The sequence below is a fragment of the Myotis myotis genome, unplaced genomic scaffold, assembly GCF_014108235.1.
Source record: "Myotis myotis isolate mMyoMyo1 unplaced genomic scaffold, mMyoMyo1.p scaffold_m19_p_31, whole genome shotgun sequence".
NCBI classification, from domain to species: Eukaryota; Metazoa; Chordata; class Mammalia; order Chiroptera; family Vespertilionidae; genus Myotis; species Myotis myotis.
In genome coordinates, this window is record NW_023416337.1 from 783,272 (window position 1) to 810,757 (window position 27,486).

Here is a 27,486-nt window from a genome sequence, read left to right on the forward strand (position 1 = left end):
CGCACTCCCGGGCACCCGCACACCCACACACCCGGGCACCCGCACTCCCGGGCACCCACACACCGGGCACCCGGGCACCCACACACCTGGGCACCCACACACCTGGGACCCACACACCCGGGCACCCGCACACCCGGGCACCCGCACACCCGGGCACCCGCACGCCCAGGCACCCACACACCCGGGCACCCACACGCCCAGGCACCCACACACCTGGGCACCCACACACCCGGGCACCCGCACACCCGGGCACAGGGCGAGCAGACACAGCCGAATCTACCTAGAAATTGGTTTCTATATAAAATGCACCACTTTTAAGAGACAAAGAATGATTCATATTAATGAATGGAGAGTGTAGCTCATGTCTTTGCCGAGAAATCGTTTCTCTACAGGAAACAGGAAGTGAAACAGATCTGACGATATCATGCAGTTACTTCCACAGAACACCCCCTGCAGCCGGAGGAGCTCCTGCTTGGGCAGCAACAGCCGTCACACATGCCGAGGACGGGACGCAGGAGGAGGACAGAGTGCCTGTCGCCCTGCCCAGTCCAGGGGGACGCCCGCTCCCCGCGGAGACCACTCAAACCCCGCGAGGCCCGGGGTGTGCAGCGAGGTGCAGGCCCAGCATGGCTGGCCCCCCACCAGGTGCCCGCAGCCAGGCCCCTCACTCACCGCCCCGGGCCTGGGCGAGGGCACTGGCCCGCTGTAGCGCACCCACTTGGTGTGGGACTGCTCCACGGTGGCGCTCTGCATGTACTTCCCGCGGGAGAAGACCGCCTCGGCCGTGGACAGGTTGTAGGCGCACACGGCCGACAGCCCCATGTTGTTCCTGGGGAGGAAGGGCCACGTCACTGCCTGCAGGGGGCGGCGGCGAAGAGCCCGACCCCCCCCCCCCTCCCCAACGCACCCTCCAACAGCACTCACAGCTGCGGGGTGAAGACCCCGTAGAACACGGGCTCCTTCAGGTCCGGGGCCCTGAGGACGAAGACGGCGCGCAGCACGTTGAAGAAGAGGCTGCCGTCCGGCCTGGAGCAGAGCAGCCTGGCCTTCAGGAAGGTGGTCCACTTCTTCTGTAAGGTCCTCAGGCCGCCCTGGTCCCCCTGAAACGCAGAGACGTGCATAGCAGGATGGGCAGAGTCCCCGTGGGGGGGCCCCGCCAGCCGGGGCCATGGCTGTGCCTGAATGAAAAGCAGCCCTGGCTGAGAGGGAAGCCTCTGCAGACACCCCGTGAGCCCAGCACCCCTTCCCCGCAGCTTGGGTCGCAGGTTCCCCCAACCACAGAACCCAACCCGCTGGGGAAAAGCCGCTGTGGCAGCCGGACGGCGCTGGAACCTGCCCACGCTCGGTGACACCGCGGCCCCCTCGCACGGCCCATCCCGGTGGCTGCACATTTCCAGCTCGTGACCTGCCCACGAGGGGCCGGAGCCAGAGCAGCCCACGCACTGGCGCCCCAGTCGTCCTAGGCCAATGGGTGTAGGTCTGGTCTCCCCCAATGTTCCTCACGGCAGAGCAGGTCTGCACTCCCCTCCTCCCCCCAAGTTTTTGCTCAAGTGCTCTGGACCTGCCGGGCTCTCCATGAACCGCCAGGGCCGATCGTAAATCGCACCGGCAGCGACCTGGCCCGCAGAGAAGGCCTGAGACTCGGGAACGTGGGTGCAGAGGGGATCAAAGCCGAGCGCCCTCACCTACTGTGGACACAATCACAGCGAGCCCGCCCCGCCTTTACCCTGGAACGGAGAAGTCCCAGTCCCACAGCCTCGGTCACTGCGGTGACAGCAGGCGCTCTCTGCTACCGGGCGAGGTCTGAGGAAGGTGCGTGCAGAGCAGACCCTCTGAGGCCAGGAGGCCAGGCACCGGCCACTCAGAGGTGCCAAGCTCCCTGGGCTCCAGCTCCCTCCGGATGCCCGAGCGGAGGGGCCGCCCACCTGACCTCTGTGGCACTGAGCAGGGGGGTGGGGCCTGGGCGAGGTGCTGTGTGCACAGGTGGAATCAGAGAGAACCGGGGAGCGGCCTCACCTTGCACACCCGCGCGACCCTGGGGATCATCAACTTGGAGACAAACTCGTACTCCACAGACACCTCCGTGAAGAAGAAGTAGACCCTGTCATCCCCGCCCTCGGCGCCTTCCGGGCTCGCTCGAATCACATCGGCATGGACAAAGCTGGGCTCTGCGGGGAGAGACCCGGTTATTCCCAAACATCTCCGTACACAGAAGGTCCTGGGCACGTCCCTGCACACATGGAGGGACCCGGCCATGCTTCTGCACATGTGCCCCTACAAGACACGGAGGGTGCATGTGCCATGTCCAAGCACACTGCAGGGTCTCGAGGGATGAGGGTGCCCATCTCGCCCTCCTCAGCCTCTGGTGCCCTGGATGTGGTTCTGAAGCATACTCGCCTGACCAACCCCACGCACTCGAGGCTGGGCCTTCCCACCGGCAGGCAGCCGGGGCCCAGGAACCAGATCCCCCGTCCCCACTTGCGGGGACCCGTAAGCAGATGTGCATTTGCTGGTCTAAACAGCTCACGCCTCTGACACACCCCTGCCCACAGCTCGGGGCCCCAGCCCGCCGGCTGCCCCGCACCGAGGAGGAGTCGCTGTCCCTCAGACCTCCCGCCTCTGCGAGTCCAGCTGAGAGCCCGGTAGGCTTCAGGGCCCAGGCCTGCTGGCCGGCGCCCACGAGAAAGGCCTTGTGAGTGGCCTCGAGCCACCCGCTCCATGAATGTGACGTGGACACGTGCCGCCGAGGGTGACCCAATCCCACCCCAGGCCGACCTGGCCAGCCTGAGCTCCCACCGCCTTCAGAGCCCCGCTCTATGAAAGCCGGTGCATGTCCGGGGGCGGAGGGGGAGAGGTGGCCTTACACAGCCTTACAGCTGCTCCGTGGAGACGCCATGGAAGCCCCGGAGGCTGGCTGTGCAGCCCGAGCAGGCCCAGAGCGCCCCCCGCACCAGTGGTGAGAGCGCGGGGCCCACGTGAGGTCGAGCCGAAAGAAGGTTCTAGAAATATAGCATGTGGGGCAGTCCTGGCGAGGCGGCTGCCTGAGTGGACACACACCTTCAGGGACCCCGCTGCTTCTTACCGTTGAGCCAAGGTATCGCGTACTCCGTTCTCAGAGGACTGAGGGAGGAATTCCGGGAGATGATGGGCTCGCTTCCCAAAAAGTTGTATGACGTCCCAGAGTAAAGCTCTCCGTCTTCGGGACCAGGAGGAGAGGAGAAGGGCGTCAGCATGGTGCGGGGAGCGGGGGGGCCTTAGCACCTCACTTTCCTCCGCCCGGGACACATGGCGCCTGCGTCAGCTCCTTTCCTGACACGGACAGTCTCAGGCTCCTTGTTGAACTGCTTTATGAGTCAGGGACAGAGGTGCACGCGGGCGCAGGGCCTCCCTGCCTCCGTGCGGGACCCTCCAGGGCTCAGCCACAACCCTCCCCTCAACGGGAGTGCGACTCCACGCGGCCACGGGGCCAGGGGACCCGCACAAACAGCGCAGGACAGCCTGGGCAGCCGTGTGGACCGCGCGGGGCTGCTCTCCTCTGGGCAATGAATTCAGGAGCCGAGCTGCGTCTCTGCAGAGGCGCCGGCGCCCTCTGAGGACGGGACTCTGGAAGGGACGCAGGGGACCCGAGAAGGGGAGGCGCTGCGTCCTGGTCCTGTGAGCGCCTCAGCTGCCAGCACAGCCCTGCCGGGGACAGCCACCGCACGACTCACCGACCATCACAGACGTGTAGCTCTGTGCCGGGTCAAAGGGACATCTTCCTTTGCCGTCTTCGTTTCTCCCCAGAAACTGAAAAGACGCCAGGTCCTGCAATTGAATGGAAAGAAAGGGTCCTCGAATGTCTGCATCTGTCAGACGAGGCATCTCTGCTGCAGTATTACTTTCAGACGCGCTGTCAGGGCACCGAGGGAGGCGCACGTGCGGCCTGACGCCTGCCCGCTCCTGGCTCTGATACCCTCAGGAGCCAGTCAGGAGCCCTCCCCACACCCTCCTCATGACCGCCTGCAGACAGGGCTCCGGGCCGGGGGAGGCAGAGCCTGGAGCTGGAGCAGCCTCTGTCCTGCACAAGGCAGCCCCCGGGCCTGAGGAGCCCGCTCTGCTTTAACGCTGGCGGGGCCGGGCCTCACCAGGTGGTCACAGGCCGGCTGGAAGGCATTGGTCCCGCACACGTACAGGGCAGCGGTGCCAAGCGGCTGGAGCACTCGGATGTAGTTGAGACACTCGGTCTACAAGAAAGAAAAACGCAGTTAACCAGCTTCCACCGGACGCCTCCACATCCACCCTAGTGGCACCGCCCACGCCCGAGCTTGGAACCCGCCGAGCAGGTGCCCACCCGGGCTCCCGACATGCAGCTCCGCCCGTGCACTGACTGTGCCCTCCCACCGGGCTGCAGTGCCCATCTTCCCGCACCAGCCCCGCCCTGCCAGCTGCAGGGAGAGCAGGCGCAGAGACCCCGCCCCGCCCCGGGCGAACCTCCTCTGCTGCTGGACTGAGTGCTTTTCTGTGCAGGGCCCACAGGCTGGCTGTCAGGTGCCAGGAGGCATCACTGCAGTTGCTAATTTGTACCCAGAAGAGAGGGGCTGGCCACAGAAGCAGTGAAAGCTGACCTCCCCACAGGAAGCGTTTCTGCTCACTGAACACAGACCATGCCCTGGTGCCAGGCCTGCGGGGGCACGCTGTGCAGCTCCCTCACCCACCCTCCCACCCAAACCCATGAAACTGGAAACGGCGCTTGGGGATGGGCTGGTCCGGCTGCCCAGCCCAGGGGAGAGGCTGGATTGCGGAGGGCTCGGAGCCTGGCGCCACATCAGAAAGGCTGCGGGAAAGCCAGGTGCCACTTAAGGGCCCACCCGCTATTTTAGGTGAAATGTGCTGGGGTTGTATGTGCTGTCGTCTGAAATTATGCATAGGAGGGAAGCTGTTTTGCTGTGGCGGCTTTAGATCTGGTTGGAAGTAATTCGTGGCCTCTGGCAGGAGCCGGGAGGGACCATTGTGCCTCACCCAGCGGGCAGGGCTCGCTGTAATTCAGCTTGAAGACAGCTCCCTGTGACGGCTGTTACCACAGCGCAACCTGCACGAAGTAACTTTAGATACAGCGACTTTAGTGGAAGCATGCAGCATTTTGCTAAAAATGTTTAGCAAAAAAACAACACTGGCCTTTTTATAAAAAAAGTTTTGTTTTGAAAATAGCCTACAACTGCTGAAATTTACCATAACCTGCTCAGCTGTCCTCACCAACTACCAAAGAAGGTGGGGCTCTGAGACCCGGAGACTGACACCTGCCCAGCTCCGGGGGGGTGGGGGTAACCCAGAGCGCCCGACCCTGAGCTCGGCCCGCGCTCCCTGCCCGGCCAGCACACTGAGGTGCCAGTCCTCCTGGAGAGGGGCAGGTTCCCGAGGGATGAGAGCTGCCCCAAATCCAGGAGTCCTATGGCAACCCCCCAGGCACCAGAAATCCCTTTCCACAGCCCAAGTTTTAGGCCCCATGAATAATTTCAATTCAGTTCAACTTTAAAAAGTATTTCTCAAATCCCACTCTGTTTGATTCTTTCTTTGAGGGACCCAGTTTGGGAACAGGGGTCGGTGAGTCGTGGGAGACCTGACACAACCCCCAGGCTGCATTCCAGAAGCCGCAGTGTCCAGACTGAGGCGGCCAGGCATTCACCTGGGCTTTTGTAGCAAAAAAAATTTACCTGTTTTGACTTTCCCTTTTCTGCGCACTTGGCTTGTTTATCTTCTGAGACCTTCCAGTAGGCCTGTTGGGGGAAGGGGAGTCACTGCAGGGCGCAGCCCGTCTGGAAGCGGACGCTGGCAGAGAACGCAGTTTACGAAGCAGCAGGGCAGGGCCGACGCCTCGGACAGGGGAATCCGAGACAGCACGTGGGCCGAGAGCGGACAGAGGCCAGGAGGGTTCTGACCGGGACCCTCGGCTCCCAGGCCCCGTTATTCACTGCAAGCAGGAACAGACACTAACTGCGCCTCTGCAAGGGGGCAGGTGACACTCATCAACAAGCTAAACTGTAGGTGCTTTCAAACGTCAAGGAGGGTTTCTCTCACTCCATTTACAGCGACTCCAGAGTCCCAGGGAGGAAGCCCTGACGCTGCTTCCCTGTCCGCACTGTCCGCACTGTCCGCACTGTCCGCACGGGTGGGATCGGGTCTGCAGGGCTCACAGGCAGGGCAGCCGCGCCTGCGGGCCCGGCTCCTGCTCTCACACCAGGCGGCGCTGAGCAGCGTCCCTGGCCCTCAGATGGAGAGCCAGGCCCGGGGCTTCCACCCCGCCTCTCCTTCCCACGCTGTCCCATCCCCCCCGAGTGCTAGTCCAGGATCGATGCCAAATACATATATTTCCACCCAGAGAATCAAAGCGGGCCGTCCAGGTCAGGAAGCGGGCGGCGTCCCGTCCTGGTGGCTGAGTGAACCGGGTGCCCTCCGTACGAACGGCTCCCAGCGGCCGTGTTCTCAGAGAAATGGAGCCGCTCGGACATGGAAGCAGGATCGAGTCCCATTTCCAAAAACAGCGTCCTTCAGAAATTAAGATGCAGGTAACCTCCCCCTCATCTCCGTGGGGTGCACGGAGGCGGACGCGACCTCGCTCGCAGGTGTGGCGCCCACTTTTTCCTCTTCTGGGGAGAGGAGGCCAGCGGCCTCTCCCTCGCCCTGGGGCCGCGGCGATGCCACACAGAGCAAGGCCAGCCCGGCCCGGGCTCCCGCGGGCCACACCTGCACCTCACTTGCGAAGGGCAGTGCCCAGAAGCTCAGTTACGTGTCAGAGACTGGCACCACGCTAGACTGTGGAGATTAAGACAACACAAAACAGAGGATAAAGGGAGTGCCGTGTAGCAGGAAGTACACACATGGACCTGGCCACCTTGGTGTCCGAGACTGAGAAAGGTACCCCAACACTAAGGCCTCTCGGGCCACGGAGAGGCTGCCCTGGTCAGGGAGGGGGCCGGCTGGGTCTCAAGTGAGGTCCCGAATGAATGCCGACGACCAAGGTGCTTCAAACATGTTTAAATCCACGAGTCCATGGTAATCTTAAAAAATCAATCAAAAACTCACTGTCTCCCTAGCTGGCGACAGGCATGTCCCCTTTATTTATTGATTTTTTTTTTTTAAGGGAGAGGGATAGAAAGATAGAAACATCGATGAGAGAGGAACATCACCGATCAGCGGCCTCCTGCACGCACCCCTACTGGGGGTGGAGTTCCTGGGTTGACGCTCAACCTGGGAGCCACACTGGCTGGGCCATTTCCCCTTTTAGGGGAATTTCCGGCTCACAGATGGAGAAGGAGAACTTTGGAAAGTCCCGTTTCACAATCCTTGATATACAGGTGCTCTGGCTGCAGCGGTCGAGCCGGAGGAGCACCTGCCTCGGCGGCCGGGGACCCACAGGGCTGCAGTGGCTCTCCCAGCGGGGGACCCAGGGGGGTCAGGGAAGGGGCCCAAGGACAGAGTGCGGGGCACTCTGATCGCCCCTGGACTCAAACTCAACAGTCACTCTGAGCTGAACTGATTTTTGGATGTGATCATGGGATTTTGGTGGTTTTCAAAAAAAGGAGTCCTTTCCAGGGAGACACTTAGAAGATGAAGACCCTTGTCTGGGTTTTGCTTCAAAGCCACGTGGAGCGAGTGGGGGGTGGGGGTGTGGGGGAGGACAGGGGCAGCCCTGCCCGCGGCTGGGTGGGTGGAGGGTCCGTCACAGCACTCCCTCTGCTCCTGTGCACCCTCAAGATCGTCCTCAATAACGTCAAAAACCCCAGCTGAAAAGAGGCGGTTCCCGGTGAGGATGTGGGGGACGCCTGAGCTGGGGCTGTGTGGACACAGAGCAGGAAGGCAGCTTCCGGATGGCAGGGCCCGCGGCCCACGGACAGGAGCCTGTGAGGCCCCGCCACGGGGCGAGCATGGCCAGGAAGGGGCCTGACGCCCGGGGAGGAGCCGTGTGCTGATTCGAGAAAACACCGGAAGGGTCTACAGCCCAGACCGCAGGGGCAGGGAGCCCGGGCCATACCTCGTGCCGCTTCTGGGAGACGTTGCGTGCGCTCACAGCAAACACGGCCTCCCGGGCGCCCACGTACAGGGTGTCCTCGTCCTCGCTCAGCAGCAGGGCCGAGTAGTTGAAGATGCCGGGCTGGTGAAACTGCGCCAGCTGCACCTCTGGGGAGAGGGGGCGCATTAGGCGTTTCTGTGCCCAGACACACCCTGAGCCCCTGTCTCACTCAGTGTGGTGCCACGCTGCCAGGGCCGGTGGGACCCCCTACCACGGTGGCCAGCCCCGCCAGCCAGAGCTCAGGCACCTCTGGGTGGAGCAAACCCGCTGAGGCAGCCACCAAGTGCGTGGGACCCCTGAGAGGCCCCGAGCCACTGCGCTGACCAGTGCGGGGCCCGGCTCCCTAAGCCCGCTGTTTGAGATCCAAACCGTGCACCCCATGTGCCTCAGGCAGCGTGCCTCCCAGGAGCACGACCTCTACGTGTGTGAATTCTCGGGAAAGTGACCCCACAGCAGCAAGGCCCTGGCACCATGACCTTGTGACCCCCCAGGAGATTACTGGCCAGACACCCCAAGCTGCTGACCGTGGTGGCTCCCTCCCCCTCCTGCCAAACTCTTCTCTCTGTGTTTGAATCACCCACAGATTAGGTGCACACGGCATTTAACTATTTAGGATGTTCTTATTCAAGAAGACAAAAAGATGTGCCTTTAATAAAATCAACTTCAATGAATATATCCCTTAACCAGGCATTTTTCAGGGACAACCAACACAAACTGGCCACACGGAGAGGACTGGCCTTCTCCCTGCGAGGCCACTGACTGAGCGCGGCTGTTCGGGCAGGAGGAATGCTGGGTAGCCACCAGGGTAACACGACTATGCTGGCGTTGTTTCCCGAGGAGCCGCTAAACCACCCGCATCCATGTGAGAGCTCTGCACTGGCTTTCTGCGTGTCACCGCGCTCTGGCCTCACTCTAGAGCAGCGGTTCTCAACCTGTGGGTCGCGACCCCTCGGGCGGTCGAACGACCCTTTCACAGGGGCCGCCTAAGACCATCCTGCATATCAGATATTTACATAACGATTCCTAACAGTAGCAACATGACAGTTATGAAGCAGCAACGAAAATAATGTTATGGCTGGGTCACAACATGAGGAACTGTATGTAAAGGGCCAGAAGGTGGAGAACCACTGCGCTAGAGCCAGGCGTTCATGCCTCCTTCTCTCTGAGTCCCCGTGTGGAGACCGAGGCACAGGGACGACGGCCCCCCACACCTGCTGCCCGGAGCCCTGTGCGGGCTCCCCTCGCTCAGCCAGTGCGCCTGGCAAGCTGGGGCCCCGCTCCCCAGACACAGCTCCCAAGAGAGGAAATACATACAAAACAAACTAATAAACAGCAAATGGGAACCACTGGCCAGAAGCTCAGCTGCACGCAGTTAACGTCCTCCGAACAGGACACAGCGTGGCTGGTGTCAGCAGGCACGAGGCGGGCTGCCTTCAGGGGCCTGACTCAGAGACCAGATCAGCGGCCCCTGCAAGCCCATGAGCGTTTCCGGTTGCTGAAGCATCTCCCCCCAGTGTACAGGCCGCCTGCTCACACGCAAGTGCCAAGAGCGCAGAGCCAGCGGCCAGTGGCACACACACGTGGGCACCATGAGCAGATGCCGTCAGCGCCTGAGGCGCTTCTGCCCTCACCTGCGTGCTCCCAGGTGATCCTAGGCATGGGTGCAAATGCCACGGCTGCCCCGAACACCATGGCGAGGGCGGTGAGCGGCCCCCCCGTGCGGGCGCACATCCTCCTGGGCAGGGGCCGCGCAGGGCTTCAGCAGCGAGTGCCTGTGGGCAGCGAGGCCGCTGCGCGTGTCCGGTGGGTCACTCAGAGCCCCAGGGCCCTGACCCGCCGCACGGCCTGGAGCCGACGGGCACCGTGACCCCCGAGGACCCACATTTCTCAGTACGCTTGGGGGGTCCGGTGGCTCTCGCCTCTGCCAACGTCAGGGGCCTCCTGTTCTTGAACAGTGGGCTTCGTCCTGACCTTCCGGAGAAATCTGGAAGAGAACAAGAAGGAAGGGCTGCCAGTCAGGACGCCTGGCAATGCTGCCTGATTCTATGCTCCGTATCTCCCACAGCGCTGCCCCACTCAGCCCAGCCAGGGGTCCATCTGCGGGGGCGCAGGGAGCTCGGGGGGTACAGACACTGCACCCCAGATGCCCTGGAGCAGGGCTTCCCACCTGAGCCGCCAGGAACGCGGGACAGACAGGGTTGCAGACTGGGACAGACGCCGCCTGGCTGCCCAGCTCACGCGATGGAAGGAACAGAGCAGAGTTTCCGTTTCCTCGGAGACTCCGGCTTCCCAAGGCCTGTGTGCTTGTCCAGAACGACGGCCCGTGCGAAGGGCCAGGGGCAGCAGAGGCTGAAACGTGTGAGTGCACACACGGCCGCGTGTGACCGTGCCCTGCGGGAGGGCCGGCCGCACCCCTCCAGGCTCGGTCAGCAGTGGTCCTGGGGCGACTCACTGAGAAGCCCCTCGTTGAAAGCACAGGCCTGTGGGGCTGGGGTCCCCGGCCGCCTGCACCCACACGCCACCTGCCCCTGAGCGTGGGTGAGGCCCCCTGCAGGGAGCCAGGCCAGCGAGAAGGCCGTCCGTCCGGCGGGGGTTTGCCCCAGGGCCCTGCCAGGACCCCAGTGACCCTCAGAGATGGAGCCCCGACGTCTCAGGAAGGAGCTCAAACCACACAGCGCCGAGCAGAGCCGGCCCCTTGCCCAGCACAGCGGAAGCACAATTAAGTTACCGCAGAACCCACCCTACACTTACAGACACGCTGCCCCAGGAGGCTCCCGGCCCACCGCGCTCACCTCCTCACGGAGCTCCCTCTTCTCCAGATGGTAGGGCAGCCCCTCCCCTCCCCTCCCCCAGCCGAGGCCCCAGAGTTAACCGTCACCACCCCCTCTCTTCCTCCCACCCCAAGCCAACCCACTCCAGGTCTGTCAGTCCAACTGACGTCCAGGCTCCTCTGCAGAACCCTCCCCTCACCCACTCATCACCGCTAAGCTCCTGACTTGGCCACGCCTCAGCAACAACCACGGGGGAGCCAGCTTCCTCACTCCCTCCCCCATGAGGCCCCCACCTCCCACACACCAGCACTTGTCCAGCTGCCTGACCGCCCCCACTGGCGCCCCCCCCCCCCCCCCCCCCCCCCCCGTCAACACACACACCAGGCCAACCCAAACCTCCCAGAGGGTTTGGGAGAAGTTTTGGCTTCTGTTCACCCATTCAAGTCACTGCCTCCAGGAAGTCCTCCAGGGCCCTTTCCTCGTCCCGCCTGGAAGTCACCTTTGGCGTCTCCCCTTGCGCCCTCAGTGTCCTTGTGTCCTTGTCTGACCCCAGCAGGCAGGGCTTACTAGGGTCTTCTTTATTTTCTTTATTTTTACACGTGCACATGGGGCTCAGCTCTGCTTCATGAAGGAAGAGCTCACGGGGACGTTCGCTGCAGGCACTTGCCACTGGGGAGCCTGGGGCGCCACTAGGCCCCCTCTGCACTTCCTCTCTGGGCCCGGAGGCCCACCGGCCAGGAGGCCCGTCCACCGGCATCTTTCCCCTTCCTGACCAACTGCTAGGACCTATGTCAGGGAGCACCCACTTTCTCACTTTCTCCAGGGACTGGCACATGCTGGAGGGGAGGGGGCAGCCCTTTCCCACAAAGGGCCAGAGAGGCATTACCGTCAGCTTTCCAAGTCCTGCAGTGTCGCCCAGCTCCTGGGGTCCGCCCCAGGAACGCACGGCTGTGCACCAACACCGCTACTCACAGGCAGTGCCCGTCTGCACGCCACACCCGCAGCCAGGGCGTGACCGGACTCTAAGTGCAGCACCGGATGGGCAGGAGGAAGAGGCTGCTGGGGAGGGGCCGCGAGTGCGTGCTCTCTGCAGAGAGCTCTCCCCAGGGGAGGGACTTGCGCTTGGCCCTGGCCTTGTGGGGGGCCTGCTGTCCTGCCCTGCGCAGGGCGTGAGGCACCAGGTGCTCCAGGAGCCGGCCAGGTGAGGCCTCTGCACTGTGCTGTGCCACCAACGCGAGCCGCTCGCTAGCAACGCCAGTGTCCGTGATGGCGAAACGCTCTGAGGACCTCCACACGGCGCAGGACACAGGCCCGCGAAGGGGCCTGTGCAGACAACGCTGGGAGCTTGGGTAGCGGCGGGTGCCACCTCGGTCATCCCGGCCCATGTCCAGCACCTCCACCCCATCTAAGCGACGCTCGCCTCCGTCCCGACCTCTCCTCGCCTCCGACCGCCCACCCTGCTTCCGTTCTTGCTGCCAGTGGCACCGAGCGCCGGTTCTGTCCCAGCGTCCAGGCCCCGTTTGCACTATCAGAACCTGGATTTTACCTGGGAGGCCGTGTGGCCACCGGACGAAACCTCAGCTTCCAGGCGGCAGTCCGGACCAAAGCCCTGCGGCGAGGAGTTCTTGGGGGAGAACTCCAGGAAGCTCTCTGAAGGAGCTGGCCCCGCTAGTGACCGCATTTCTGCTTTCAGTCTCCCCTGCCTTTCCTGGGGAGCTCGAGTTCGATGGCTGCCACCTTATTAACGTGAGGACAAGGGCCTCTGCTAAGAATAACCAAATGGACATCCCCAAACCAGGGCCCTCACAACATACGAGACTGGGCACCTGCTTTCTTCCGCTTCCCCAGAGTTGCTAACAAACTATTGGTCCCTTTACATTACTGTTTTTCAGATTTTTGTTATTAGTCGTCAGACACAGTTCCTAACAGATAGAACCTCCCTGTAATACATGTACCCAAGACTACCCGCAGCCAGATTAGGATTGTAACATGAATCAGAGCATGCCATTCCCCCTGTGAAATGGGTCTCACTGGATTAAACCACGTGGACAACCTTGGTCCACCTTCCACCCAGCCTCTCCGTGTCACCCTCCCGTGTCGGGCTCCCGAGTCACGCTCCCCCGCCTCTGTCCTGGCTCCACGTGGATACGCAAAGCTGCGCTCCCTCTGAACATCTCCCGATGTGTCCACTCCGGAGGTCACGGGTAAGATTCCACGGAGCAGTCTTGGCAGTTTACCCAAGAACACTGCTTTCTGTGTGACGGATCGGTAAGTGGCCGGCTCCCCAGAGCCTCTCCGCTCTGAGCGCCCACACGGTAAGAGTTTCTAGGACGGCTCCCAAACAGGCTGTATGTTAGGGCACCAGGCAGAGATGGGGCAGGCTGTGCCTGTGGGGCACGGGGGGAGATGGGGCAGGCTGTGCCTGTGGGGCACGGGGGGGGGGGGAGATGGGGCAGGCTGTGCCTGTGGGGCACAGGGGGGAGGAGATGGAGCAGGCTGTGCATGAGGGGTATGGGATGGAGATGGGGCAGGCTGTGCCTGTGGGGTACGGGGTGGAGATGGGGCAGGCTGTGCCTGTGGGGCACGGGGGGTGGGGGGGGAGATGGGGCAGGCTGTGCGTGAGGGGTACGGGATGGAGATGGGGCAGGCTGTGCCTGTGGGGTACCGGATGGAGATGGGGCAGGCTGTGCCTGTAGGGTACGGGATGGAGATGGGGCAGGCTGTGCCTGTGGGGCACGGGATGGAGATGGGGCAGGCTGTGCGTGAGGGGTATGGGATGGAGATGGGGCAGGCTGTGCGTGTGGGGTATGGGATGGAGACGGGGCGGGCTGTGCGTGTGGGGTATGGGATGGAGACGGGGCGGGCTGTGCGTGTGGGGTATGGGATGGAGACGGGGCAGGCTGTGCGTGTGGGGCATGGGAATTCCATGTACTTTCTGTTCAATTTCTCTGTGAATCTGAAACTGCTCTTTAAAATAAAGCTTATTTGGCCCTGGCTGGTGGCTCAGTTGGTTGGAGCATCGTCCTGTGCACCAAGAGTTTTTGGGTTCCACTCCTGGTCAGGGCACATCCTAACGTTGCAGGACACTCCCCAGCTGGGGTGCATGCAGGAGGCAACCAGTTGATATTTCCCTCTCTCACTGATGTTTCTCTATTCTCCTGTCTCGCTTCCTCTAAGTCAGTGGTCGGCAAACTCATTAGTCAACAGAGCCAAATATCAACAGTACAACGATTGAAATTTCTTTTGAGAGCCAAATTTTTTAAACTTAAACTATATAGGTAGGTACATTCAATTTTAAATTCACGGTTTTCGTCTTCCATTTTTCTTTGCTTCGTCTTTGTAGCCATCTCAAACAGGGCACCTAAAAAAACTGCAGCAGGAAGGCCGGGGAGGGTTGCGGGGCAGGAGGTAGGGGGGTAAGAGATCAACTAAACGACTTGTATGCATGCATATAAGCATAACCAGTGGACATAAGACATTGGGGGATAGGGGAGGCTAGGGGACTGTCTAGGGCGGGGGGATAAAATGGACACATATGTAATACCCTTTGTAATACTTTAAGCAATAAAAAAAAAAAGTTTCATTTTATAATAATAAAGCCACCAACACGAAAGAATTACAATTCTTAAATTGATGACAAAAATACCTGCAGGATTTGCAGCTTGTTGGAAAAATACGGGTAACTTTATGCTTCGAGTAGGTACTTTTGTCACCCGCGCTCGATTTGCGGACACGACTAGCACTAACCACTGCACATGAGACCGCTGACTGGCTCACTCACCTCGTGCATGAATCGCGCGCCTCCTCCGAGCTGCGTATCCGGTGGCCCACCTGCGCCGCGTCTCCCGTCGCCCGCCCGACCCACACCCCCCACTTCCTCTAACGCCACTTTTTCAAATAGACTCGCCCAGGTCGAAAACCGACTTCTGCGCATGGGCCACGAAGTTTCAATCGCACTGTATGCACGCCCGCACGTGGTATTTTGTGGAAGAGCCACACTCAAGGGGCCAAAGAGCCGCATGTGGCTCGCGAGCCGCGGTTTGCCAACCACTGCTCTAAGTCAATAACGTATCCTCGGGTGAGGAAAATAATAAATACATAGACCGTCTGGGAGAGTCCTTCCCGGCACGGGTGCCGCCGCCCATGCGGGGGGGTGGTGGTGGTGGGGAGGCCCCGCTGCTTCCCTCCCCTCCGGCATCCACAGGAGCTGCCTCGTGGAGGAACCGGTCAGCCAGGGCCCATGATGAGAACGAGTTCCCACTTGGGTCCCTGACAGCAGTCGCTCCTCTGGGGCAGGCCACGAACGGCACTGCAGCCAGGCTTAAACCCAGACGTGGACGATGGGGCCATCCCTCTCTGGAACCTGGCGCGCTCGACAGGGATTTATCTCCACTCTCTCCTGAAAGCCCGTCAAACAACACTTTAAAGGACATAAGCCGTAAGGGTGCCGGTGGGCGAGGATCTGGACAGAGCTGAGAAACTGGAGAGTAAACAGATGGGCATAACCGGCGCTGTGCTGGCAAACCTCAACCACCGGGTCCAAGGGTGGGTGTGGGAGGTGGGGTGTGTCCTGCTCTGCAGTGATGCCCATTTCTGGGTGTAAATGCTGCTTCCCAGCTCCCGACATGACGCCACTGAGCAGCGGCAGGGCGAGACGCACGACCGTGGACCGCGCAGTGTTCCCCCCACACTACGACAGCATGTGAGACACAGGGAAGTGGTGAGTGTGAGGACGTTGACTTTCACCTTTATTTTTAATAGTTTATTGAAGTTTACATAGTTTAGTTTTGGTAACAGCTATGATCACCACTGTTGGTAATCAACTGAGTTTGTGGACCAGAGTGGAAACCAGGGGAGAAGTCACAAAGAAACACAGCCCAGGGAAAGAAACGAGGGTTTAGGAGTTAACATTCTGCTTAAAGAAAGAAAATGCCTGTTGAAGGATTGGAGGGGAGTTTTCCAGAAGTTGGGCAACGCGACAGAGACGAAATCAGGGAGAGAAAATACAAGAAAGCTGGACCGGATCAGGAGGCCCGCATCTAACTGACAGGAGCTCCGGGAGAGAGAGAAGACAGGAGGGTTTATCAGGAAAATAATAAAAACGTATAAAAACTTACACGTAATAAAAGGAAAACGTCCAGAACACAGGGACACCAAAGCGCCAAGCAGCACAGCGAGCGAGCGAAGCCTTCCTCCAGGCACGCCGTGAGGGGTGAGGACCCAGGAGGCAGGGCAGCGCGGAGAGCCCAGTCCCTGCAGCACCCTGCGAGCCGCGCTGCCAGCTGGGAGGCAGCCAGTGCCTTTAAAGCCCGAGGGAGGAGGATTTCTCACCTAAAATTCTACATCGAGACAATTATCAATCCTGTGAGTGCAGCACGAAACACGTATCAAACGTGGAAGTTCTCAAAACTCCACTCTCCCTCACATTCGTTCCCAGAAAGCTACTCAAGGATACGCTCCACCAACACCAGGGAGCTCTCCCAGGTCTTCCTGCGGGGGGAGAAGAGCGGTGACAGGAGGCAGGGTGTGCGCATGGAGGATGGGCACAGGGAGGGAGGCCAGGCCCAGGTGCAGGGGGGTCACCCAGAGCCACGGGCTTGTGTGAGGGACACGGGCGTACGGGTCTGGCAGAGTCTGGGGCGTGTTAGTAACCCAGAGAGACAATGAAGTCCACACACTCGACATGAAGCAGCCGCCGCCCCAGGGGAAGCAAGAAGTGGGACGCGGCAGGAAATGCAATCAGCGTGCACTGCCCACGGCCCAGCGGTGACCAGCCCGACACGGCCCCGTAACACAGTCTGCGGCAACGCCATAGTGAGAGGACCCAACCCGCACCTTCCGGCACTATGTCATCCAAAAGAGAACAGTCAGGAAGCAGCAGTATAAGCAGTTTGAAGGAAGATCCCCACATGGCTAAACAGCTGCAGCTGGCCGCCTCAGGGACGAAGGGACAAGACCGGAGGACGCTCCCTTTTCTCATAAACGGCGTGAGAATGACTTCCCTTCAAAATCACGAGTACTGCCCGGCCGGCGTGGCCCAGTGGTTGAATGTTGACCTTGAACCAGGAGGTCACGGTTCAACTCCTGGTCAGGGCACATGCCCGGGCTGTGGGCTCGATCTCGTGTGGGGCCTGCAGGAGGCAGTCATCAATGATTCTCTCTCTTTACTGATGATCTATCTCTTTCTCCCTCTCCCTTCCTCTCTGAAATCTATAAAAATAAAAAACAAATTTAAAAAATTTCCATTAAAAAGTCATGTGTACTGACGGGTCTGATAAAAATGAACGGAATGGTTAAAAGAAACCCGTGCTCCGCGTCCATGCAGCCTGGGAGGCAGTGGCTCCGTGGGGCTGAAGCTGCAGAGGCGCCGCCCAGGACGGAAGCGTGGGTCTGCACAGCGTGCGGGCCCCACACTTGCAGGAACCGGACAACTTGCTCAACCACAGCTTCCCGACAGGCAGAGCTGCCCCGACAGATGCCCAGGGCGCTGGGTGGAGGCAGGGCTCTCCTGTCCCATGCGCTGCCCAAACTGGTTTAGGAGAGAAGAGAACACGTTTTCCTTAGTCACCTTTAGCCTGGACCAACCCTGACACCGCCACTGGGACCGGTGCTCCCTCCCGAGGGCAGAGCAGCTCTCTCTGGGAAGCACGCAGGCTCCCAGCCCGCTCTGGGCCACACTCGCCTCATCAGCAGATGCCAGATTCCTGACGGCCTCCATCAGACCCCGCCTCTCGTTCCCAAACGAGAACAGCAGAAGCAGGAGGGCCCCTACCACACAGACCCCTCCCGGCAAGAGGGCAGGTGGAGGCGGGGGGGAGGCCTGCCTGGCTGCTGTATGACTTCGGAAGGGTTGGATTCTTTTATTTTCTGCCAAGAATGCATGGCTTTGTATAATTTTAAAACTGCTAAGCAAAGCACAGCCCACACCTCCATGCACACACCACCGTGCACGGCTCCAGCAGCGCCGCTCCACGTCGGAGGGGAAGCGCCTTAGGCACTGAGCCTAGTACCCAGGTGGGAACAGCAGCAGGAAGTATGGGAGCTGCGTCAGGACTGGCATTCCGCCTTCCCGTGCGACGTCCTGCCTTTCATTCTGAGACGGGCCCATCAGGAGGATAGGGTACACATGTCACTCCCATCACCGACACGGAACTGTACTGGCTCATGGGGAGGGCACGATCCCACTTTCCATGCCAGGAGAGCAGGACCCGGAGGGGGCTCTGAGCCATCACTGCCGGTCACATGGCAGCTTTCCACCAAAATGGCCTTGAATCCAGCCAGGGGCGGTGGCAGGGAAAACAGATGCACCCGGCAAACAGCAAGCAGCACGGGGAAGGGCTCGTTCACGAGATGGCATACATGCATGTCTGCGCGTACACATGTGTGTATGCATGTATATGTGTATCTATGCGCACCCGAGTGTCTGTGTTTGTGTGCATTTGTGTATAGGCATGACATGTGTATACGAGCACCTGCACTTGCATGCACAGACGTGTACATTCATGTATGTGTAAATCTCTGTGTGCATGAGCATGTTTTGCATGTGTGCATATCTGTGTGGTCATGTGTGCCTGCGTGGGCATGCACATGTGCACATGTGTCCACATGCATGTGTGGTATGCATGCACTCTCTTCTGATCAGCATAAAAATTGTGATGTGGTGTTGCATTCTTAGATGTGACCCGCGGACGGCAGGTGCTGTCTGGGTCTGTCCCACCCGCCTCATGCGGTGGCTTCCCTTCCTGGACCAGCTGTCTGGGACCGTGGGGGTGGGTCACAGAGGGGACACCACCCACGACCACACATGAAGCATCAGTGCTCCTGTCAGCAGCAGGATGCCAGCCAATGCTAACAGCGACCTCACCAGAATTCCCAGGGACCCGTGAAAGGGGATCTGGGTGACAGTGGTGGACAGCTGCCTGGGCAGCCGAAAGGGCTTCTTGCCTATGGGCTTGAGACAAAAACAGGACGCTGAAGCCCTCCTCCCCCCCAGGCCACGTGGCAGGGACAGCAGAGGACACCACCTGCCCACCTCTTCCCCTCCCAGCCAGGAGCAGAGTGAGACAGCCGCCGAAGACCAGGCCCTCCCGATGCCATCCCCAGCCTGGCCCCACACCATGCTCCCCCTCCCGCCCCAGCCCTGGCTATGGTGCTGACGCCACCACCTCCAAGAAAAGGCCTTGCCCCAGGAGCCAGGATGGGTTTCAGGAGCTCTGCGTCCGAGGCCCACACCACGAGTTGTTTCAACTGCAGTCTCCCCTGAACAGAGCAGATCCCGGGAGCAGCACGCCAGCTGCGCGGGGGCGTGCCCAGCCCTGGAGGTGGGCTGGACCCACTCTGCAGAAAATCACCAGGACACGGTCCCGGGACACCTGCTCGCCTCCAGCCACCTCGAGGGGCAAACAGGGCAGTCAGGACGCCCGGCACACCTCAACCTGGTCCCTCACCCCAACCTGGTATGTGTGAGCCGTGAGTGCTGAGGGGAGCTGGGAGGGGGACAGAGGGCAGCAGGTGAGGGACGGACACACACACTGACCACTCAACCCTGAATCGACCAGCAGTGATGATGGGCAGGCACTGAGAAGGGCATAAGCAGGGGGTTCCCCGGGGCAGCGGGACCCTCCTGGCCCGGTAAGCTAACAGGCGTGGCACGCAAGATTCAAAGACAATGATCTGGGGAGAAAAGAGGAAAAAACCCCGGGATCACACATGCCGGGGCTGGGAATTCCTAGTTAATGCAGCGACCCACCAGTGGTCAGAAACCCTGGAGAGGCCCAGCACACCAGCCGGTAACAGAGGCGTGTCTGTGACCAGCCACTGACCAGACAGCGCCAAGTGCCCAGACGGAAGGTGCATCTCGACCGCCCACCAAACTGGCATGGGCGTGCCCCGCCTGCACGGCCAATACCCGGCCCCGTGGGGCTTTCCTTTAGTTTTTAAAGATTAAACTGGCATTTCTCTTTCCGTCACAACTGAAAACACATGGTTGACCACGTATTAACTGACCAAAATGAAAACCAATCACAAACGACCCCAATCCAGGGGTGACACTGAGAAACCTCTTCCGGCCCTGGGCCTCACAGACGACCCCTACGCTCCCCGTGAGAAGGTGGCCCATGTCAGGGCTTAGACCAGGGGCACAGCACAGGCCGGGAGCGCGTCGGAGGGAGAAAAAGCAGGCGACGCACGGAAGTCCAGGTGCCCAGCATCCACTGCCCTCTGGGCTCCACCTCAAGCCACCCCAGGCACGGCGGCCAGGTCAGCTTTTCGCCCCCGGAGCGCGCAGGGACCGACAACCAACTTGCTGCTGACTCTCGGTGAGGCTTCCGTAGGTGTCAGCTCTGACAGACTGGATATAGATTGAGAAACAAATGATGTACCTGTATCCTGGGGGTCTCGGAACTTGCCAGTCGTCTAGGAGGAAGTCTTCAGAAAGCGTAGCCCTGGAAATAATGGGAAATGAGAACATTTGATCACTCAGATGTCTGTCCACATAAACTCAGCATCCGTTCTAAAACACCACTAGAAAGAAACCTGTGATATTTTTTTAACTTCTGGACCCTCTGGCAGCTGACTCGGACCCAGGATCAGGGTGGCATTCGTGCACTTGTGCAAACAGGAGGGACTGGGTGTGCAATCGCTCACCCACAAACAAAGGACACGCGAGTCGGCTGGTCACCCAGGCAGAGGAGCTGGTCCCCCACGGCTGACAGCCACCACTCCACGATGAGCCACGGTCACGGTCATTCATCAGAAAAGGAGTCAATCCCTGACCTGTCTACTGGCTGCAGAGCCGCCGCAGCTCTCCCCTTCCTTGAAGCCGAAAGGCGGGAGGCAATGCAGGAGAAAGCAAAGACACGGACACAGCATTTACAGTCATCAAGGAGATGACTTCCTGAAGAGCCTGCTGCTCCCACCCTCCTGCTGTGCTGCTGTCTGTGAACGGGCGGGTCTCGCGCTGTGCAGCGAGTTTCGGTGGTGGTTGTGCCCGAGCCCGTGCAGGGTCCGACGCCCGGCGGCCGGTGAAACTGGTCTGACCCCTCGATGGCAGCAAACGATCCCACAGGTTTTTAAGCTTCAGATCAAACTCCAGCGCTTTTTGTAGTTGGAGCATAGTTTTCCTTTGCCTGAAGAGCTTATCCAGCGGTCCTCAACCTTCCCGATGCCGCGGCCCTTTAATACCGTTCCTCATGTTGTGGGGACCCCCAATTTCATTGTTACAAATTGAACATAATGAAAGCACAGTGATTAATCACAAAAACAATATGTGATTATATATGTGTTTTCCGATGGTCTTAGGCGACCCCTGTGAAAGGGTCGTTCCACCCCCAAAGGGGTCGCGACCCACAAGTTGAGAACCGCTGGCTTATACGATTCTTGCCATTTCTCCAGAGACAAGTGAGAAGTTGGGGTGGGGGCTCCCCAGGAGCACGCTGGTGCCCCATCTTTCCCTCCCAGCCCCGAGGAGTGGGACCAAACATGCTCACCAGCTTACACCCCACTCTTACACGCCCACCCACAGCACACAATTTCCAGGGTCACCCGGGGCCCAACATGCTCCCCGAATCCTGAGCAAACACCTCGAGTTAGCAAATGAGACCTGCCGGAAGCCGGTCCGTCCTTGCTGCTTGACACAGTCGCTGCAGGAAAGAAACATCTGCACAGCATATGTTTCAAGGGACCTGGCGTATATAGCATACTGTTCTTAATATGTTTGCTCCCCTTAGCGCTATGTGTTTTAACCAAGGTCACCTCTCCGAGAAAGATTGTTTCCCCAGGTAGGGATTTTTCCCTGAAGTCAGGGAGGGAATAAAACTCCTTAACTAAGTGCCAGGCGGGTAGTTAATCACTTTAACTACAAACAATCATGCTTAAGCTACATAATCTTTACTCCCTGGAATGGAGATAAGAAACGCCCTAACCTTTGCAATAGAAATTGACAGGATTAAAATCAACTGGTATAAATATGGATATAACAAGACAATAAATGCCAGAACTTCACTGGAGATCCTGACCAGAACTTGGCTGGAGATCCTGGCTAGAGATCCTGGCTAGGCTGCTGATCAACTGAACGCTGTCTCTGTGTCATTCCTTCTTCGCCGACTCCGTCCACACCTTTGGGGACCCCTGGACCCGCTGGGGTTGGACCCCAGCAGAGACCCCACAGTGCCAGGTGGAAATGGGTCGGACCCATCAGGACCCGTCTGGCCTCCCTGCAGGGCGGCTGCCCCTGACGGATCCGTCAGCAGCAGCAGCCTGGACCCGGGCAGGCAGGGAGCCGCCGGGACAAGGCCACGCCACACAGCTCACGGGAGCCGTCTTCTATTTCAATGCCAGGGAGGCGCTGGCTTAGCGGATGGACACGTGGGAACCTGAGAAACCGTGGAGTTTTCCTGTCCCACAGGCCGGTGTGGCCACGGCCGGAAACGCTTATGGGAAAAGGGTGACTCATGCACAGAGAAGAGGTGTAGCTAAGCAACACGGATACCCAGAATTATAAAGAGGAAAAGTCTCTTCTGAAAGTTCAGCAAGCCTTTGCCGTTTTAATAAGTAAAAGCCCACGCTGCTTGCTCTGTGGTTGGACAAGCACGCATCCTAGTCACCATAACTTCACGGAGATGAACACACGGCGACAGGTTAGGGGTCTGTACTCTCAACCTCACTCTGAGCACCGGCCCGGCACCCTCGTGTCCTCCTTCGAGCAAGTCCCCGTCCCTCCCCTGGCCAGGCAGCTCTGGCCCCGTGGTTCCCGGGTAAAAATACACCTCCGGCCTCAGCCGACCACGGAGGCCTCGGGCCCCACTGTCTGCAGCCTTCACCACAATTTTTCTTCTTCGTCAAGGTAACAATTAGTTATCACCGCCCTAGAGACTGCGAAGTACATATTCCTCATGCACCCACTACCACGGAGTCTCCGCTAGACTTTTCCTAACTGCTTATCGTGGCATCTAAAAAGGAATGCAGGGGCCATTTGTAAAATAAAGGAATGAAATTAAATCAGAAAAGAAGTATTTCCCTCTTGGGCCTGAGAAACATGCCTTTGTCCCTGCACCAGGCCCCAGCAGAGCAGGGGAGTGGGGGAGCCCCTACGCCCACGCCTGGTGGCCACCCCTGACGACAGCACAGGCCTGGGTGAAGTGGGCCTTTGCCTATGGGCATCTTGCCGAGTTCTGCAGCGGTGACCTCCCCTTCTGAGGGTCCCTTACCCCAGCAGTAGCCAGGTCTTCGCTTTAGCAGGAGAGAAGGCACAGGTGGGATGGGGCCAGAGCACGGGGCTCTGCGGTGGGAATGACCTGGGTTATGGGCCTGGCTTCCATTGACCAGCTGTGTGTCCTTGGGGAAGTTCCTGGGCCTCTCTGTGCTAATTTCCTTATCAAGAAAGTGGGCATAATAACAGTGCCCATGACACCTGGAGCCCAGGAAGGAAGCCAGCACCTGCTGCCGACCGAGGCAGGAGGCTGGGCGGGACCTTTTTAACTGCGTGAGTTCCTGCAAGTCTGCGTGTGAGGTCATCCGTGTGTCCAAGGCTCCCACGCATGATTTCATGGCTGCATGATGTTCCTATTAAACTTGACAATGCTGGAATTCAGATCACTGCCAATTTACAATGTAAAATTCATGTTAAAGACGGATTTTAACCACCGCAAGACAACCAAGCAGCTTTCAATCTAGAATGCAGAGCCTAATGTAGAAGTCTGGGGTCACCCAAGGACGCCGCGGATGGTGGGAGGCTCTGTCCTTGGGGACAGGCTCAGCACCCTGACTCGTCACAGTGACAGCTCTGCTCCCTTCTGCTGGGGTTTGTCCTACAACTTCCAGGACTATGTTCACGTAACCTTCTTCTAAGTTTTTCTAGTTAGTTGGGCTGTTTTTGAAAAGGCACACACATATGTTGTCTGCTATAAAGCACAATCCAGTCACGTAGCACGAGCACATTCTATACTTATTTCAAGTCAATTCAATGCTCTAGTTCAGTTTGTTTATTCTCCCCCTAACAGGGGAGGCAGCAAAGTGTCCTGGCCAGATGTGGGCTCTGAGGCCAGCCTGCCCTGGCTCAGGTCTGGGGCTGCCCCTTCCTAGCGGTGTGACCTAGAACAGGTCACTGCTCCTTCACCGCCCCCAACTACTCCCCCAGCCCCCCCACCTCTCTCAGCTACTCCACCTCCCCCAGCTACTCCCTGAGCCCTTCATCCTCCTCCAACTATTCCCTCTGCCCCTCTACCTCTCAGACCCCCTATTCCCTCAGCTACTCCACCTCTCTAGCTACTCCCTCAGCCCCCAGGTATTCTACCTCCTGAACCACTCCCTTAACCCCCACCACCTTTCTAAGCTATTCCACCTCCCCAGCCCCTCCCTCGGCCCCTCCACCCCTGGGGAGAGCGCTGTGTGACTAAGTCCACGTGCTACAGAAGGGACTTATGTCATGGTGTTGGGTAACACAGCCACACGCCACGGCACCGTGCCCTCGTGACAGATGTGACACTCCCCGGTGCAGAAAGAGGTCTGACCAGAATCTCAAGGCCCCACGGGCCACATCCCAACAGAAACTAGCGGAGGAGGGGAAGGAGCAGGCTTTCTTAGGCACCTGTCCTTCAGGGCCCAGATGAGAGAGGGTTCAGGGGCTGCTGTCAAGTAGAAAGAGACTCACAGGACAGTCAGAACCACGTCCCGGCTGAGGCTCACCTCCAGGGTCTTGCAGTGGCCTGCAGGCCACCTGGGCTCTGGGGCTAGGGCGTTGGTGAGCCGGGTAGGAACCACTCCCTGTGGCTTGTCTCCACGGCGCTTCCCGCTGATGGGCCTGGTGCCCCAGCAGCCCCACTTCCTTCCCCAGAAACTCAAGGCAGACAGGAGGGATGCCTGGGCCCCACTGCAGGCGCTTCAGAAACGGTGGCTCCTTCCTCCTTCTATTTGCCAGGTGGTGACGGCGGCATCTGGTCTGCCCAGAACCATCTGGAAGCCGGGGCTGGTTCAGGACTGCACTCTGGGCCGCCTGTGGCAGCATCCTGCACCCCAGTTGCTCACGGCTCCTCCCAGTGGCCACAGCTGGGGGCAGGGGGACAGTGTGTGCAGTGCCACCAGGAACCAGCCTCCTCCTGCCTTTCTTGGCCCGCAGACCCAGCCCGGCTGCGGAGGGACGAGGGAGGCCCCCCACTGCAGCTGGAGGGACCGTGGAGCCTCGACAAGCCCAGGCCAGAGTCAGGATTTTTTTTTAGTCCCCAAACCACAAAATACCACTCTCTTTGCCTTCGTCTCCAGTAATTCCTTACAACTACACAGAAGGGGTGCAGAGTCGGGCCAGCTCAGCCGCAGGGCGACATCCACCCCGGGTCAGCAGGGCCTGAGCCAGCACCAGCCTCCCGGGGACGTGGCCAGGAGAACCCGCACGCCAGGCCCCAGGTCACCTCCCTCCTGGCAAGACCAAGAACGTCCCCAGCTCAGATGATGGTAGACTTCTGACTGCCACTGTCTTGTGCGCATGCTACCCACACAAAACTTTTCTCAGTTCCCCGGCGTCCACACCCTCCAAAATGACCTCCAGGAACCGGCTCAGCCCCCGGTGCTGATTGGGCACCTTGCAGCCCAGACTGCTGCCTCTGAACCAAGGCCAAACCGCAGCAGCCCACACCCACCCACGGAGGGCCTTTCCCTCGGACCATATGGCAGGACGAGGTCGAGACGGAACTGGGGGTGCCATTTCCTGCCAGGGCACTTCCCTATGCTCCTCGCGGTCACCAGCTCAGGATGGGGCCACCCCGCTGTCTCGGCTTCCCTCAGGGCCCCACACTCAGTGCCAACCAAGGCTGCCCAGTCACGTCCCTGCTGAGGACCCCTGAGCCCCACATGCTGGTACAGGAAGGGACATGGCGGGTCTACAGTGTGGGCATGGCCGTACCTGAGGCCGTCCAGGTGGGCGCTGGGCCGCAGGGGACAGACGGAGTCCTCGGCCAGGCACAGGTGCACATGTCGCTCAGCAGCCCTCGGAACCCCTGCGGCCCTAGTGCCTTCATTTCAGACAGGAAGAAACTGAGGCAAAGACAGCTCCCAGCCCTGTCTGCCCTCCATCTCCACCTCCTCCAGGACACGCTCCCCCCGGCACTGGGACCCCAGCCTGCACTGGGGCCCTGACAGCACCCAGAAGAGCAGAAAACGAGATCGGACCAGGCCCACCGGGGGTGACCAGGAAAAGCAGGATGCTGTCCTTGTCTGACCTTGCCAGTGCTCACTCTCTCGCCCACCCATGCATCCCTCCATGTCCCTGCCTGACCACCAGAAGCTCCAGGTCTGGAAGCCGATCTGCAGCCAGGGGGTCGGGGGAGGACATGCAGGGACCCCGGGTGCAAGTCTCCCTGTCTCAGGCCCAGGAAGCACCCACAGCCAGGGCACACCCAGCCCCTTCGAGACAACGACCAGGCACCTGGCCACCTGACCGGGACTGGAGGAAGTCCTCCACCCACTAGGAGCCCCCCACCCCCCAACCCCTGCCTCTCTGGTTCCTGTAGTCTTAGCCTCACTCAGCCCTGTGAGCTCCAGGGAGATAATCTAGGGAGCACAGCCTTCCCATCACTGGACACATGTAGGGAGCACGGACTTCCCATCACTGGACACATGTAGGGAGCACGCACTTCCCATCACTGGACACATGTAGGGAGCACGGACTTCCCATCACTGGACACATGTAGGGAGCACGGACTTCCCATCACTGGACACATGTAGGGAGCACAGCCTTCCCATCACTGGACACATGTAGGGAGCACGGACTTCCCATCACTGGACACATGTAGGGAGCACGGACTTCCCATCACTGGACACATGTAGGGAGCACGACTTCCCATCACTGGACACATGTAGGGAGCACAGCCTTCCCATCACTGGACACATGTAGGGAGCACAGCCTTCCCATCACTGGACACATGTAGGGAGCACGGACTTCCCATCACTGGGCACATGTAGGGAGCACAGCCTTCCCATCACTGGACACATGTAGGGAGCACGAACTTCCCATCACTGGACACATGTAGGGAGCACAGCCTTCCCATCACTGGGCACATGTAGGGAGCACGACTTCCCATCACTGGACACATGTAGGGAGCACGGACTTCCCATCACTGGACACATGTAGGGAGCACGACTTCCCATCACTGGACACATGTAGGGAGCACAGCCTACCCATCACTGGGCCATCTAGGGAGCACAGCCTTCCCATCACTGGACCATCTAGGGAGCACAGCCTTCCCATCACTGGGCACATGTAGGGAGCACAGACTTCCCATCACTGGACACATGTAGGGAGCACGACTTCCCATCACTGGACACATGTAGGGAGCACAGCCTTCCCATCACTGGGCCATCTAGGGAGCACAGCCTTCCCATCACTGGACCATCTAGGGAGCACAGCCTTCCCATTACTGGGCACATGTAGGGAGTACGGACTTCCCATCACTGGACACATGTAGGGAGCACAGCCTTCCCATCACTGGACCATCTAGGGAGCACAGCCTTCCCATCACTGGGCACATGTAGGGAGTACGGACTTCCCATCACTGGACACATGTAGGGAGCACAGCCTTCCCATCACTGGACACATGTAGGGAGCACAGCCTTCCCATCACTGGGCCATCTAGGGAGCACAGCCTTCCCATCACTGTAGCAAGAGCCTCCGGGGTGGGA

General features: G+C 59.8%; 1 protein-coding gene across 14 annotated transcripts in view; it reads right to left on the bottom strand.

Moving 5' to 3' along the window:
• SEMA4D (semaphorin 4D) overlaps positions 1-27,486 on the bottom strand; it is a 122,360-nt gene that overhangs the window by 41,916 nt on the left and 52,958 nt on the right. For 13 of the 14 annotated variants that reach the window (XM_036302346.1, XM_036302354.1, XM_036302348.1 and 10 more), the window contains exons 2-11: positions 20,199-20,261; positions 9,679-10,031; positions 8,009-8,154; positions 5,691-5,753; positions 4,125-4,223; positions 3,711-3,804; positions 3,083-3,196; positions 2,017-2,168; positions 925-1,100; positions 673-829 (exon numbers count right to left, since the gene is read on the bottom strand). In XM_036302346.1, the coding sequence (XP_036158239.1) occupies positions 673-829; positions 925-1,100; positions 2,017-2,168; positions 3,083-3,196; positions 3,711-3,804; positions 4,125-4,223; positions 5,691-5,753; positions 8,009-8,154; positions 9,679-9,778 (1,101 nt within the window). In that variant the 5' untranslated portion in view covers positions 9,779-10,031; positions 20,199-20,261. Of the gene's footprint in view, positions 1-672; positions 830-924; positions 1,101-2,016; positions 2,169-3,082; positions 3,197-3,710; positions 3,805-4,124; positions 4,224-5,690; positions 5,754-8,008; positions 8,155-9,678; positions 10,032-11,704; positions 11,838-20,198; positions 20,262-27,486 lie in introns of those variants that run through there. The other variant, XM_036302345.1, reaches the window with a different exon arrangement.